Raw genomic sequence first — 15,377 nt, forward strand, 5'->3', positions numbered from 1 at the left:
TTCATGCTAGAATTGTATTAACCGGAAACTTAATACATGTGTGAATACATAGACAAAACAGAGTGTCCCTAATATGACTCTACTTGACTAGCTCGTTAATCAAAGATGGTTAAGTTTCCTAACCATAGACATGTGTTGTCATTTGATGAACGGGATCACATCATTAGAGAATGATGTGATGGACAAGACCCATCCGTTAGCTTAGCATAATGATCGTTAAGTTTTATTGCTATTGCTTTCTTCATGACTTATACATATTCCTCTGACTATGAGATTATGCAAATCCCGAATACCGGAGTAACACCTTGTGTGCTATCAAACGTCACAACGTAACTGGGTGATTATAAAGATGCTATACAGGTGTCTCCGAAGGTGTTTGTTGGGTTAGCATAGATCGAGATTAGGATTTGTCACTCCGAGTATCGGAGAGGTATCTCTGGGCCCTCTCGGTAATGCACATCACTATAAGCCTTGCAAGCAATGTGACTAATGAGTTAGTTGCAGGATGATGCATTACAGAACTAGTAAAGAGACTTTCCGATAACGAGATTGAACTAGGTATGATGATACCAACGATCGAATCTCGGGCAAGTAACATACCGATGACAAAGGGAATAACTTATGTTTTTATTGCGGTTTGACCGATAAAGATCTTCGTAGAGTATGTAGGAACCAATATGAGCATCCAAGTTCCGCTATTAGTTATTGACCGGAGATATGTCTCGGTCATGTCTACCTAGTTCTCGAACCCGTAGGGTCCGCACGCTTAACGTTCGATGACGATTTGTATTATGAGTTATGTGTTTTGGTGACCGAAGTTTGTTCGGAGTCCCGGATGAGATCACGGACATGACGAGGAGTCTCGAAATGGTCGAGAGGTAAAGATTGATATATTGGAAAGTAGTATTCGGACACCGGAAAGGTTCCAGAGTGTATCGGGTACATACCAGAGTACCGGAGGGGTTACCGGAACCCCCCGGGGAAAGATAAGGGCCAAATGGGCCATAGGAGGGAGGCTAACCAGCCCACAAGGGCTGGTGCGCCACCCACAAGGGAGGAGGCCGAATTGGATTAGGGAAGGGGGCGCCACCCCCCTTTCCTTCTCCTACTCCCTCTCCTTTCCCCCTCCATGAGAAGGAAAAGAAGGGGGGAGAATCCTACTTGTACTAGGAGTCCTAGTAGGACTCCCCCCTTATGGCGCGCCCTCTAGGGCCGGCCTCCTCCCTCTCCCTCCTTTATATACGTGGGCAGGGCACCCATTGGAGACACACCAATTGTTCCAAGCCGTATGCGGCGTCTCCCTCCACGGTTTACTCCTCCGGTCATATTCACGTAGTGCTTAGGCGAAGCCCTGCGCGGATCACATCACCATCACCGTCACCACGCCGTTGTGCTGACGGAACTCTCCCTCGACACTTTGCTGGATCAAGAGTTCGAGGGACATCATCGAGCTGAACGTGTGCAGAACTCGGAGGTGCCGTACGTTAGGTACTTGATCGGTTGGATCGCGAAGACATTTGACTACATCAACCGCGTTAACCTAACGCTGGACACACTCTTCCCCTCTCGTTGCTATGCATCTCGATCTTGCGTGAGCGTATGATTTTTTTTGAAATTGCATGCTACGTTGCCCAACAGATACCTAGTGATGGCTGGGCCTATACCCCTGGCGCACCATTCCTAGATGAAAAGGAACATGACACAATCGAGCCCAGTTTTATGAAACAAGATCACGACAAAGACATCAAGATGGACATTCTCCAACAAAAATGACCTATCTTGAGCAACGGCGGATTTAACAGGGCAGCAGGCTGCTCCAGGACTCCCCGCTCTCAACTACGCGACGCACCATGGATCCCTCTTCGGGCCCGTCCATTTTTAGGCCAGGGAAGAAATAAGATGGCACTGCTGCCATGTATCGAGGTAGCAGACGAAGTATCCATGAAATGTGCTAACAAATAGATGGGCCGCAACTGGAAGGAGGGAGGTCACAACTAGGCCATTTGGCGGGCTAATTAGCCAATTTACGCGTATACACAATGAACCACCCAAGCAACGTGCCTCCATATATAGCCCAGCTTAGCAAACGTTGAATCCTAGAGTTCGACGTTCTCCCCCATTCCCAATTTTTGCACCTTCAAGCTTTTTTAAGAAATGGGAATGTATTCTCCATAATGCATATGCTCAACCTTCCGTTATTACACAGTCCAGCCTGTGGCTGATTTAAAAGAACCAATAAATGGCCCAAATAGAACACACATTGTTCATGAGCATGGAAAGAAAACTAGGCACAAATTCTTCTATTAGACATCCATCCAAGGTTTGCTAAGATCTCCATGATTGTTGTATCCAAGATGCGGTATGCTCATCTCCTTCTCATGTTCTCCTCATTTTCTGCAACAACGCCCATGACCTGGTCCGGTGTGTTCCACCGAGGATCACCTACATATATGAATTTGTCCATTTAGAAACAATATCATTTTAGTTAGCCAAATAGCCCAATATAAGGCAGGTGCCCCAACCAGAACTTGGGTTCTCATTCGTGGGTTAACATTAGTGAATCTACCTTTACATATGTGAGGTAAATTAAAGGGAGGACAAGACCAAAAGCTACATGTACGGTTGTCCAAACTAGCAATCTACAAATAAATGTTGGCTAGTTCATTATTGTCATAAGTACAACAAAGAGTGCTCCCTTACCATTTAGTACACTTTACTAGATTATATTTTGTCAAAATAACCACCATACCTAATAAAAGATCTTAATCCTCAAAGGTATTTTGCATGAGCGGTTTTAAAATGGTCGCTCTCACCTTCTCTTTTTCAACTTTAACATGAGTCCTCTTACCTCCTCTTTTCATATTGAAGGTAAGAGTTACTCGGACCCACTACTTAATGAGATCAACGGCCCAGATCCATTATATATTTTTATCTCTTGTGTGAAAAGAGGAGGTAAAAGGGATCATGTTAAAACTACTCCCTCACCAAAAGAAAAGAAAAACTGCTCTCTAATTTTATCACAATCCTCTGGATCTGCAACATGTCCAAAAGAATAGTGACAGATTTTTCAAGAATAAGCAATACTTAGTATACTCCACACACTAATGAGGGCACACGTCAACCCGAAAAGCTCAGGGAGTTTCATTTCGGGATATGCTCCATTCTCTATTTGTGTTCAACTCTTCATATAGAACCAACTAACAAATTCCTTTTTGTGTAGATTTAACTTGCCAATTTTATGCATGAGACACTTGAACTTCTTAGCGTAGAAAATGTTAAGATCCCTTACAATTTTGGTCTGTGTCCACCCCTGATCTAGAGGGGGCGCGGCCGGGTGAAAAGGGACGGTTAGAGCAGTGGCAGAGGAAGGATCTTAGATGGGTGTTCAGTAATATAGCTGGTTCTATATGAGAACTAAAGATTAATAATGATACATATTAAAACAAAAATAGTGATTGCACTATAGTGACTGTGATGTATATCAAATAGTGAAGAAAATATTTTTTGCATCACATGTCCATGCTTTCTACTACTCTCTATTACTGTATATATATATATATAGTATAGCTACCTAATCAATGTTCTTTTGCCAGTTGTAATGTAGCAAATCTGGCTCTCAGAGTGATGTACGATTTTTTAAATAGTTTTGTTCTTTGCTCTAGATCTACTGTGTGCGAGAGAGAGAGAGAGGAGCTTACTACTGGGGTCGCCGTGCTGGAACTGCTCCATGATGTCGTAGTCGTGGAAGTGTGCGCTGCACTTGCACGCGCCGCCGTCAACCGCGGCCTCAGCCATCCTCTGGAACGGGCACAGTCTCTGCGCCTCCTCGAAGGCCAGCGCGATGCAAGCGCCGCAGTCCGGCGACTTGACGTCCCTGTGCCAGGAGCAGTAGCCGGAGGCCACAATCCGATTGGGGCTCTCGCCGGCGTCGTCGACGTATGAGCGCCCGCACGCGCCGGCACCGTCGCGGCAGGCCTCCCTGTAATAAGAGGAGCCGCTGGATTCGGCATTCGCCATGGCGGGAATGGTGGCGACGAGATGGCGCAGGGAGGCCTCGTACGCGCTCCCCGGAGCGTACGTGCCCATGTCGTACGTGCCCACGGCGACGGGCAGGACGACGCCGCACTTGTGACTGGGCGTGAGGGCCAAGCCGTAGTCAGCGGCGGGCGAGCAGCAATCGGTTCCGGCGGCTAGCGCCGGGAAGAGCGATGCGAGCAGGATGAGGACCGCGGCGGTGGCCATGGCCGGAGAAAGACAAGTAAGTATTTGGGTTCGATTAACGGGAGGTTGGCGCTCTGATCTGTGAGGTTAGTCAGTGTATATATTGTGGATTAGCTAAACTCTTAACTAAGATTGGTTGTCGACCGTTGACTTCGAGCTACCGTCTGTCGAGGAGTCAACATCTACCAGCTGAAAATTATTGGTAGATTGGCTCTCAAGTAACATGTTCTGAGTTGCCCACTATTCATCACTACGTAAAGTAGTTTTATACGGAATCTGAAGATACGTTGGCACACATGACCCGGCGCTAATCTTTGACTTCTGACCAGTGGCACTACCAATGGTTTGCACTACCGAACTCTTAAGGGCATCTTCAACGCGACTAGTCAGCAGACACTCATGCGTGAGTAGGCCATCCAACATGGCCGCATACATTTCAACCACTGTTTGAACTAACCGGATAAAATTCATGCAAAAACGACGTATTCATATAAACCAGACAAGATTCATCACACTTCGGACATACTTCAACTAAAACCGAAGCCGGTCCAACTCTGGAGGTATAATTTCGCCTCTGTGGCCTCCGCTTCCACCATATCTTCCTCATGTCCAGCTGCGCCGCTCATCGGAGTGGCCATGCTTCAGCCGGAGGAGAAGAGTGGCTCGTCCGCTTTCGTGAAGCCGAGGCTGGGGTCGACGATGACCTGCGCTGAACTGGGCAAGACACCGGTTGTGTATGCCGGCGACGTGGTGGTGGTGGCCATCGTGGGACCCAAGCGGTGGCTGCCTCCCATGGTCCACTTTTTCTCGGTGTCAGCGGCGGTCGCGGACGTGTAGACCGTGTCTCGCCGGCAGGGCGCGGTTACGCCAACATCTGCGACGGCTAGCACGGCCGCAGGCGTGGGAGAAGTGTGACGACACAGCAGCGTCCACTGCAGCCACGATGCCCGTGCCACCATGCTCCCCCGCGTGCCGGCGTGGAGCAACTGGCCACTCCTATTCGAGCTGGGTTGAAGCGCCGCTTCAATGCTGGTGTCAATAAGAGGTTGTGTCTGCTTTGGGCCGGCGTCAATGCAGAGAGGCCGCTCTACAGCGGTATGAATGCGGACAGCTGGCGTCGGGCGGGAACACATGCGGGCGAGGGAGGAGGGTTTTTGGTGGGCTAGGGTAGTCAGGAGTGGTCGTGGCAGTGGTGCGGACGCCCGCAAAGCCTCCCTCCCCCTCACTTTGTCTCCGGTTTGCGGGGAAAAACACGTCCGGACTACCGAGCGAACCGATACAGGGCCACGTTGGATGACACAACACATCTGTACAGCGCGGTCCGAACGTATATGGATGGTTTGAGGGCCGGCATTGGAGATGCCCTAACATACCAATGGTTGGCGGGGTACATTTGTTTTTTTCAGCGGTGATATGGGATGCTGAAGGAAAGTTTCTAGCCGCACAATGCAAATTCATTCCCTATGTAGCTGATGTGATTAACGCGGAGGCAATGGCAATGCGTGATGGACTGGCGTTTGCTAACTCCTTAGGTATGCCTCGGGTGGAAGCGGAATCGCACTCTGACTGTCATTGATGAGTGTATGGGACAGACAACAGGGTGGGATGCAAATTCAATAATTTTCGCAAAATGTGTGGATATTTCTTCTTCAACTGGGAATGTTGAATTTAGACATTGCTATCTTTCATGTAATGAAGCGGCGTATGTGCTAGCTAACTACTCTTGTATTGTAATATAAGATTACTTGTAGTTGGACGGACCAGCCTCCCAGCTGTCTTGCCTTCAAACTGGTGGATGATAATTCCTGTTTAAATCAATAAAGTTATCTATGACGGCTTTTTCTTAAAAAATAAGTGTACTCTCTCTGTTCTATAATGTAAGATGATTTTTAAGCTATGTTAACTTGCAGAAACGTCTTATATTATGGCACGGAGAAAGTAGTACATATCTATGGTAGGTGCTACCGAGAGTAGATTTCTTGCTCCCCAGCTTTTGTTTTTGAAAAATCAAAAATCATATTTTAAAATTTTAAAAGAATCTGAAATATACATCTGAACAATGAGATGTAAACTATATTTCCTTAAAGTTTCATGATTAAGTATGTTGTGGTGTGAGCTGTATAAAAAAAAATCATAGACTTTTACATCGAATAGTACCTGTGCTAGAAATATATGATTTTTTAGCTTGAACCACAAAGTATTTCTTCATGAAAACTTAATGGGACGTGGTACATATCCCTACGTTCTTGTGTACGGTGGAGCAGGTAGAAGCGGCACGGCCACACAGACCGGGGGGGTGGGTGAGGGCGGCGGGTGGCACTATACGGACCGGCGGGGCTACCGGTGCTAGGATTGGATTTTTTTTGGAGAGAAGCTAGGATTTTTTTTAGGGGGGGGGGGGGGCATTATGGCTAGCTTTATTGAAAATCAAAGAATAATTACATCGTTCACCAGTTGGCTAATTAAGAATCCAGGAGGTTCATTAGTCCAACTATCATTACGTTTATTACAAAAGCTAAATTAAGCTAGCTCATGTGCTACGTAATTCTCATCACGAAGACAGTGATTGAAGATGACCTTCTCAATTAATTTATCCGGAGTAAGGACAGCAGCTGAGAAGGGGCAAAAAAATGCAATCCGCAAAAATTGCTGCTGCTGCATCCCACCATTGGTTTTGCCCTTGACAATAATTCACCACATTTATCAAATCCGATTCAGCCTCAATTCTGTTGAAACCCATGGAGTTTGCAAAAAGATAAACCATCCCTCATGGCCATCGCTTCAACAGTCATCACATCCGCTGCGTTCTGAATATATTAGCACTGTGCAGCTATGAAGCATCCCCTATCATCACGCAAAACTGCTCCTGTTGCGCCTTGAGAAGCTAGGATTGGAAATGAATGATGCATTCTGAATATATTAGCACTGTGCAGCTATGAAGCGTCCCCTATCATCACGCAAAACTGCTCCTGTTGCGCCTGAGAAGCTAGGATTGGAAATGAATGATCGAGAAATGAGAAGCGAGAGGAACGAAATATACTTCGATTTGTAGCGGGACGAGTAGTAAAATAATTGGGCCTATACATTTGGTACGGAGCGGCCCAATCCACCAACTCTTTCTTCTCCCTCAAAAAAGAAAAAAGAAAAGAAAATCTCGTGCCCACCCCTTCGACCCAGAAAGAAACGCAGCGCCGCCGCCGCCGGTATCAACCGCTCGCGTTGCTGCCTGCTCGAACCTGGAGGAGGAAGAATAGGTAAGGAGGAGGGGCGCTTGCTCCGCCGTCGGGGACTCGGGCGACCGCCCGAGCTCGCCCAGTGCTAGATCCGCCACTGCCGCCATGAAACTGACCTGCGTGGCCACCCCCGGCAGCGGCGGCGACTACCACACGCCGGCGAGCCACTTACTGGAGGTGGAGGGCGTCCGCCTCCTCCTAGACTGCCCCGTCGACCTCTCGGCCCTCGCAGCATTCGCCCCGGTGCCACTCGGCGCGGACTGCGGTGACGCGGGGGACCTCATCCGCGCGGTTCCCTATTACTGGTCGCCGGCGGCGGCCGCAGCCGCGAAAGCAGGTGGCGTGGATGCCGTGCTCGTTTCGTCCGCAACGGGGATGCTTGGGCTCCCCTTCCTCACGCGGCTCCCAAGCTTCGCAAACACCAAGGTGACTCCCATCCCTGCCACTCTTTGGTGCATAGCACCCTAAATTTCGAACTGTGCTTGTTTAGGCTGGAACTTCTGTTGGGAATTTGAACGATTTGTTGTTTTTTGTCCTAGTGAAGAGTTGGGTTACATGTTTGAAACTGTAGTTAACATGTTTTTTTTTTAGGGGAATGTAGTTAACATGTTAGCGCATGATTTTGCACTATTCAGATTATCTAAAAGAACAAGCTTGCTGAATGTGAGATCCAATAGTCTGAAGGACAGATGAGTTAGCTAATTGTCTTTTCTTTAGTTTGCGGATAATTAACTTCTGTAGGTTAGCACTGAGGTGTACAAAAATGGGGGGAAGCAGGGGCAGAACAATTGGAGTTGATGTTCTATTTTAAGAAAATGATGAAAACAGGTCCGCTCCTGTATGAATCCCAAGGCAAGCTCATTGGCTTTTTGTTCTCGATGACAGACAATTAACATCCTTAGGTCGCTTTACTACAAAGTGGAACTTAGGGGCTGAAACGTCTGGGCATGTTTTTTCTTAAAGGTCATATACAATTACCAAGGGATTGAAATATATTATATTATATTGGCTGTAAAATCTTCTGTTAAACAAAACTTCACCTCCATAGGTAGGTGCTAGTGCATACAATGAAATATATAGCGCGATTGTTGACTGTATGAAACTTTGAATAGGTTTATGTTACAGAGTTAGCTGCAAGGATTGGAAAGCTAATGATGGGGGAGCTCATGGAGATGCACTCTGAGTTTGTAAGATACTATGGGCTAGATACGGATGGGTCACCCAAGTGGATGCAAGGGGAGAAACTCCATAAACTCCTGTCGTCATTGCAGAATATAGTGATTGAAGATGAGGGAATGGATTTAGCTCCTTTGATGCCTCTCTACAGGTACACATTATTTAATAGCCCATTTACTTGCTAAATTGCATGTGTTACCCATTTACTATAGAGAAATTTACATCTGAAAGCTTACAAATATACCAGTTTCCCATATTTATCCTTGACCTTTAGAAATGGTTTCCGCTGGTTCATTTAAATTTGATAATCTTAGGGGGTGTGCTAGGAGCAAACAGTATCCAACCAAATCCATAAATTGACAACAGCCAAATTCTAATATTTTACTAGTCAAGTAGCAAATTACGAAGTTTAATAGATACCAACTTTTCATTCATGAATATATGGTAAGTTTGTAATCTATGATAGTTTTTTTTAACCTTGAGTTACTTGAAATACATACTTGACTCTGTAATTTCATGTACACATCTGATACGGCACCTGTTTACATCCCTAGTAACCTGGCTTGGTGTTAGGCCAGTGTTGTTGGTGACAACTGAAAAGGCCATTTGAGTAAAAGATCTAAATGTTTCCATATGCTTAGTATCTCAGTTACATGCAAATAGAGCTGACTAGATTTTAGTCTTGCAAGGAAATATGTGAGATTGGACCATATGGTTGCCATTCAATTTTATGACTGCATAGGAGATTCACTACTTAATAATGATATCAACGCTGCTCTATCATCCTGCTTTCTTTTCTTAATTGGATTACACCTATTGCAGTGCCCCAAACTTAGAAGAATGCATGCGAAAAACCCAGACTGTGAAATACGGGGAGGAGGTTTGCTTCAATGGCATGTTGATGCTGAAAGCCTCTAGCTCTGGCCTGGAGCTTGGCAATTGTGTCTGGTCAATAAAGGGTCCAAGAGCAAGTATTACCTACTTGCCAAGCACCTTGTTTGTGTCAGCCCATGCCTTAGATTGCGACTATAACTCTCTGAAGGAAAATGATATCATTTTGTTTTCAGATTTCTCGTCCTTGAATGTCATGGATGAGAATAATGAGAATCTGGGTGAGAATGCAATGGTTTGTGATGACTCACTGTTGAGGTATGCTAGTGTGTCGCAGTTCAGTTTTGTATGACTTGCTTATGTGTTAAAAATAACCTTCTGCATTTCTTGTTGCATGGAATGTTACTTAAAATCTCCAAGGGCTGATGGTGTTGATGAGGATGAATATGTCCAATGCCTGTCTAAGAATGATGATATTGCAGAGGAGATAGAGAGAATCAGTTTCATATGCTCATGTATATCAGATGCAATCAAATCTGGAGGTTCTGTTTTAATACCAATAGGACGACTTGGGGTTATTCTTTTAATTTTGGAACACATATCAGAAACGTTACTTTCTTCCAACATGAAGGTAATTGTAGTAGTTCTTGACCCCTTGTTATTGTATAGTGGACTCTTGTTAATATTAATGTTAAAATATATTTTCATTGTGCTTTGTGTAAGTCAGGCTTTGTAGTAACGTTGTTAATAATACCAGCATACTTTTACTTAGGATATGCATGGTTTTGCTAATGGTGAAATGTGAAGTTGACAATGCCTGACTTGCAGTCAACAGGCTGTAAGATGATTAGCTTTAAAGAGTGTTTAAAGATGCATGTGGTACAAAGGGTGTTTTAGTTCTACACTGTAGTCATTTAAAATATCAAGCTCCTTTAGTTCTATTATATGAAATATTATGCCCATTCCAAATCACTATATTTTCTCTGAATTACTCATTTGTCTTCTCACATGTTTTGCATCTGTTGTTTTGGGCTGACATTTTCCCCCTGTTTTGAGCCAGGTACCCATATTTATGATTTCTGATGCAGCAGAAAAAATAATATCCTTTACGAATGCCGTGCCAGAATGGCTATGCAAGCCACGCCAAGAAAAGGTCATTCCCTTCTCACTATGGTTGTTTTGACATATGAACTTATCATGGTCTTACTGCAACACTATTTATCCTGCAGCTATTCTCGAGGGAGGAGGAGGCATTATTTGGCCATGTGGAGCTTCTGAAGGAAGGCAGACTATTTCTGTTTCCTCATCTATACTCAAAGGGCCTGCTGTAAGAAGTTTATCAAAATTTTGTTGCTAGTTATTACTTTTTACGACAATACATGATAGGTAACCTTAATATTGTTTAGTTTAGGATCACTAACTTCGATCTCTTTTACTCTCCTTATACTCCCTCTGTTCGGAAATACTTGTCATTGAAATGGATGTATCTAGATGTATTTTAGTTCTAGATACATCCATTTTGGTGACAAGTAATTCCGAACGGAGGGAGTAGAAAGCTCGGTACTGGTTGTTTCTTATTTTGGTTTTGGTTGTTTGTTAATTTACGGAGGTCCAACAATATCTGGTTGCTACCTTTAGCATAATTTATACTATGACTTATCCTGCTTTTTATTCATGTGAGCTCACTTGAACAGTTGGATTTCAGTTACTTCTTTAATGTTGTTTCCTGCATTTTCTGCTGTGTAATAACGCTAGAATCCTGCCAGGGCAGCGTGGAAGGAGCCCTGCATTGTATTTTGTCTAGACTGGAGCCTTAGGCACAGCACAGCAGTCCATTTGCTTCGTCGGTGGCATGCAGATAAACGGAATCTTCTTGTTTTGGAGGTAAACAGGTTTCAAATCTTTTCACTGGACGTGGCATAATCTTAACTGCTGTTGGTGATGCTAAATACATGATTATTTCACGTGCAGCAAGGAGTTGATACTGAGCTGACTCTTAAGCCTTTCACGCCTGCGGCAATCCAAGTTCTTGAATGTTCTTTTCTTTCTGGAATAAAGTATGTTGAAACTTCAAAAGCTCATGTTTATGTTTCACTACTTCATAGTAACAAAGCAGAATATGTCGACTAAAGGCTCTGAGTTTCTTGAATATTGACAGGGTGCGGAAAGTCAATCCATTACTGGCAGTTCTTAAACCGAAGCTCGTTCTGGTATGCCATTACTTATTTTCCCACATCCTTCCGGTGGAGCTGATTTTCTTGAAGCAAGCGATCATCTCCTCACACTCTACTTTACCCTGCAGTTCCCTGAAGAACTGAAGTCGTGGTGTCCATCGAAGGAGGACGCTCCATGGTCATACCTGTACTACTCCAAGGGAAAAACTATCGAGATCCCAAACATACGAGAAGACTTCGTGGTGGGGCTTCCAACCGATGTCGCCTTTGGGTTGCAGCCTAGGCAGTTGGACAAGGCCATCGCCATCGCGAGGCTGAGGGCAAAGCTCCATCTCAGCAAGGGGCAGTACGTGCTGGTTGCTCCGAAGGATCAGTCCGATGAATCGAACCGGCAGTTGCTACACTGGGGAGCTGTCGATGCAGGCCGCCTGTTGTCAGCCTTGCAAGAGAAGGGGATCGAATGCGCTTTTCCTGCAGACAACGATGATGGCTCGGCGGGTTGTGAGCGCTCGATTTTGATTACCAGTCCGGGAGAAGCTCTGGTGAAGATGGCGCCTGACAGGACCGTTATCTACTGCGACGATGAGAGTACAACCAAGCAGATCTATGATGCTCTCAGCAGTGTTTGTAATGGGATCTAGTTACATGCTACTGCACAGTTAATGGTAGGGTTCATGGGGACGTAATCTGAAAGGAAAGAGTGTCAGATGATGAATGTGGAATTGCACAACTTGGTTTTCGCCGTGGAATGTTGGAGTAGGTGGGTTTAGGAGCCACATTGGTATCAAGAGAAGAGAATTAGTTGCACATTTACCAGTTTGATCTCTGACGAAACCAAGAGGACGAAAATGAAGAAGTGAAACACAGTTTACCCTCTGAACACGCCTCGCCGATGACTGAGCATGCATCAAGCAGTCCATCTGTGGCGAGGAGGCTCCAGCGGGGGCGACCTGAGAACACATGAGTTGATAAGAGACGCTCGTCAATCAAGCGGTTCATATCTCATGTGTTCCCAGCTCGACCCCACAGGAATTTCCTCGCGTGTCCTGTCCTTGTTCAGCATAACGTCACTCCTGCTACGCTGACGGAAATCTATGGCTGTATCTCCTCTTCTTCAGTTAAGTTGTGTCGATCAATTCTACTTATAGCTTTTTGATGCCACTCGGGGAGAAAGGGTTGTGACGGACGGAGATTGGTGTTGTACTACTGCACTGCATTTTCCTGGCAGGCACAGGTGAAGTAGTACGTACTAGTAGTACTACTATTCTCGGTGCGTCCATGTCCGAGATAGCCGGAGGGAGGGAGGGAGGGAGCGAGTACAGCTCGTTGTACTGCAGCCAGAGCCAGCGTTCCTCCCCCGGCACGGCACGGCAGTACAGATTGTACTGCAGCCTGCGGCCACCCCTTGTGATGCAGAAGCAGAACCTTCCACTTGCAGCTTTATTTGCGTTGATTGCTGCACTCGTTGTCGTCTCCATGTGCAGGTGCGACCGATTACTAGGAGCAATCGTCACCCGCCAGCTCTTATTTGGAGTTTATCCCATCCATTGCAAAATTACTTCACTGAACGTGTTAATATCCTGTATATGATGTGCCTTTCTGTCGGCACAATGCGACACTGCACAACAAAAGAGTACAAGTATTACCTCTGTTCCGAAATAGTATAAGTCGGTGGGGAAGTTTAGTTTACACTTTCCCAACAACTTATATTTAGGATTGGAGGGAGTATATCAGTTATTGGAGGGAGCAAAGAAAATGCATGTGCACGACTTGTGGTGTAGTACAATGAAAGGGTCGTGCATCAGCCGAACCGAAAGCTCCCTTCCTTTTCTAGTGCTCCATGTTCCACCTTCCTCTCTCGCGGCCTCCCTCAGCGAGCTCCATCACCGCGTCCTGTCCTCCCGCTCTGCCGGCGACCGGGAGGGGGCTTCTGTGTCAAGCTTCAGAAACGAGGCAGTTTCACAGTTCATCCCTCTTAGTTACCGTTTCGCCAACGGCCGTGTCGACGCTCATCACAGATCGAACGCCCGAAAATGGACCCTCATCACAGATCGAACGCCCCGCAATGCTTGATGCCGGCTTGTGTCGATTACTAACACTTGTTATCGTTGATTGGTGACTGGATGGTCATGGTCCACAAGCTTAAAAAATGTCATTGTTAGGGCATCGGCATCTCCAACAGTTATAAGATAAGTGTTACTCCTCCAATCCGGATAATTGACGTAACCTCATGCGATGTCCAAAATGACATTTTATAGAGGTTGCATCAATTAATTTGGATTTCAAAGAGAGTAGTAAACTTGTCACCTACTCCCTCCGTCCGGGTTTATTAGGCCTCTTAATATCACAAACATGTCCCTTTTTATAAGGCCTCGTTTTGGAAAGGTGCATGCATGCAACCATTTCATTGGTTGCATTGAAAGCCCATTGTTGTTGATGCCATGGCTGGAAAATTAATACACTTCATGCGTGCTTTTTTATTGGGTGCATGCATGTGAGAGAGTGCATTGGGAGTGGAATGGAAGAATTAATGTGAGCAAATTACTATGTGTCTTGGTCTAATAGAAATTGTCTTTAGGCCTAATAAACCCGGACGGAGGGAGTAGGACATAGTGATCACCTGGCATGTAATAAATGAAAGAGAGCAAAGTATGTAGATTAATCAACAACCCTTACACAAGCTCCAATGTGAAATAGGAGCAATCACATTTATTGCTCACCTAATGAATATCAGATAATTCATTGGAGTGGTTGTATGATAGCTTGTTGGTTGATGAAATGAAAATTTTATCAACAAAACTTATATTTTTTTTTTGCGGGGAAACAAAATTTATATACACCTTGTTAACCCCGCAGCGATAGCCAACGGTTCACCCCTTTTACTGTTCATCTCCATCTCCACTTTGTCGTATAATGGCTATAAAGCCATCCACTCCCATCAATATGGACAAGAATTACTATCTAGGGTTAAACCCTTGCTAAAGTGTTCTTCCATAGAATAAGTGTCGATTTGGTTTGAATATTAGTCGGGTCTGTCAATTGGTGTCATAGCCTCTAGGTTCTTGGTTGCGTGATGGTTCTCAAGGCATGAGAGCACCTCCAACCAGATGCCTAACCTGACCTCCTATATGTGCGCGGATGCATTCGAACAGTCCATGCACGTAGTTGCGCCCCTCAAATTATCCGAACACATGTGTATGATTGGTGTGGAGAGAGAGAGAGAGAGAGAGAGAGAGAGAAGAAAAAAGATGGTCCAATGTGGTCCGGGATCTGAAGTGGCGGGCTATCCGGACACGTCTGGACGCCCTCCCCCACATATGGACTGAATTTGGAGGTTCCCCGACAGCCCGATGTATGAGCGGTTTGGTTGATAGTCTTCTCCTATTCAGATTGTCCGTCCAACATAATGGGGAGGATTTGAGGCCCCCGGTTGAAGATGCTCTTAGGAGTTGGAAATTTACACATAAACAAGTCTAATGTTCACAGTAGTAGTGTTTCTGCCCAGGAAGGTTCCAATCTGCTAGAGTTCTGCATTTAGTATCCACCTTGAAATTTGGGATGGTCTTTGTGAAATGAGAGATCATCCAAAGTAGAAATATGAATGTAAATAATGTAACTTCTTTAGGACACAGGGAAATTTTTAATATTTTTCTCAATTAATATATATTTTGAATATTTTTTGGAACAGCTCACAATGGAATTTTTTAAGTGAAAATATATTTTCCAGAGGGAAAAATTGTTT

At 45.2% G+C, this 15,377-nt stretch overlaps 2 protein-coding genes across 5 annotated transcripts; one reads left to right on the forward strand and one right to left on the reverse strand.

Annotated features, from left to right (window-relative positions):
- Nucleotides 1-1,988: 1,988 nt before the first annotated feature.
- On the reverse strand, nucleotides 1,989-4,308 carry LOC109758317 (uncharacterized). The gene is made up of 2 exons (XM_020317166.4): nucleotides 3,699-4,308; nucleotides 1,989-2,442 (listed from the first exon to the last, which is right to left on the reverse strand). The coding sequence occupies exons 1-2, from the start codon at nucleotides 4,240-4,242 to the stop codon at nucleotides 2,366-2,368; spliced, it is 621 nt and encodes a 206-aa protein (XP_020172755.1). The 5' UTR covers nucleotides 4,243-4,308; the 3' UTR covers nucleotides 1,989-2,365.
- Nucleotides 4,309-7,329: 3,021 nt separating this feature from the next.
- LOC109758321 (uncharacterized) lies at nucleotides 7,330-12,752 on the forward strand. Of its 4 annotated transcripts, none has more exons than XM_020317170.4 (11): nucleotides 7,330-7,880; nucleotides 8,567-8,781; nucleotides 9,453-9,601; nucleotides 9,698-9,779; nucleotides 9,882-10,092; nucleotides 10,522-10,614; nucleotides 10,691-10,788; nucleotides 11,228-11,345; nucleotides 11,433-11,518; nucleotides 11,620-11,671; nucleotides 11,764-12,752. In XM_020317170.4, exons 1-11 carry the CDS (start codon nucleotides 7,560-7,562, stop codon nucleotides 12,274-12,276), a joined length of 1,938 nt encoding a protein of 645 aa, XP_020172759.1. In that variant the 5' UTR covers nucleotides 7,330-7,559; the 3' UTR covers nucleotides 12,277-12,752. The 4 variants fall into 4 exon arrangements, with proteins under 4 accessions (XP_020172759.1, XP_020172758.1, XP_045091030.1 ...); XM_045235095.2 differs by having other exon boundaries at nucleotides 7,375-7,475; nucleotides 7,592-7,880; nucleotides 9,453-9,779; XM_020317169.4 differs by having other exon boundaries at nucleotides 7,331-7,880; nucleotides 9,453-9,779.
- Nucleotides 12,753-15,377: the final 2,625 nt, after the last annotated feature.

This window comes from Aegilops tauschii, chromosome 3 (genome assembly GCF_002575655.3).
Source record: "Aegilops tauschii subsp. strangulata cultivar AL8/78 chromosome 3, Aet v6.0, whole genome shotgun sequence".
NCBI lineage: Eukaryota > Viridiplantae > Streptophyta > Magnoliopsida > Poales > Poaceae > Aegilops > Aegilops tauschii.

Bases quoted from the DNA above. Each gene is read 5' to 3' on its own strand.
- LOC109758321 (XM_020317169.4), top strand. From the start codon at position 7,560: ATGAAACTGACCTGCGTGGCCACCCCCGGCAGCGGCGGCGACTACCAC. The intron at 9,780-9,881 runs GTATGCTAGTGT...AAAATCTCCAAG, and splicing joins TGTGATGACTCACTGTTGAG to GGCTGATGGTGTTGATGAGG. The intron at 11,346-11,432 runs GTAAACAGGTTT...TTTCACGTGCAG, and splicing joins GGAATCTTCTTGTTTTGGAG to CAAGGAGTTGATACTGAGCT.
- LOC109758317 (XM_020317166.4), bottom strand. From the start codon at position 4,242: ATGGCCACCGCCGCGGTCCTCATCCTGCTCGCATCGCTCTTCCCGGCG. The intron at 2,443-3,698 runs GTAAGCTCCTCT...TCATATATGTAG, and splicing joins CCAGCACGGCGACCCCAGTA to GTGATCCTCGGTGGAACACA.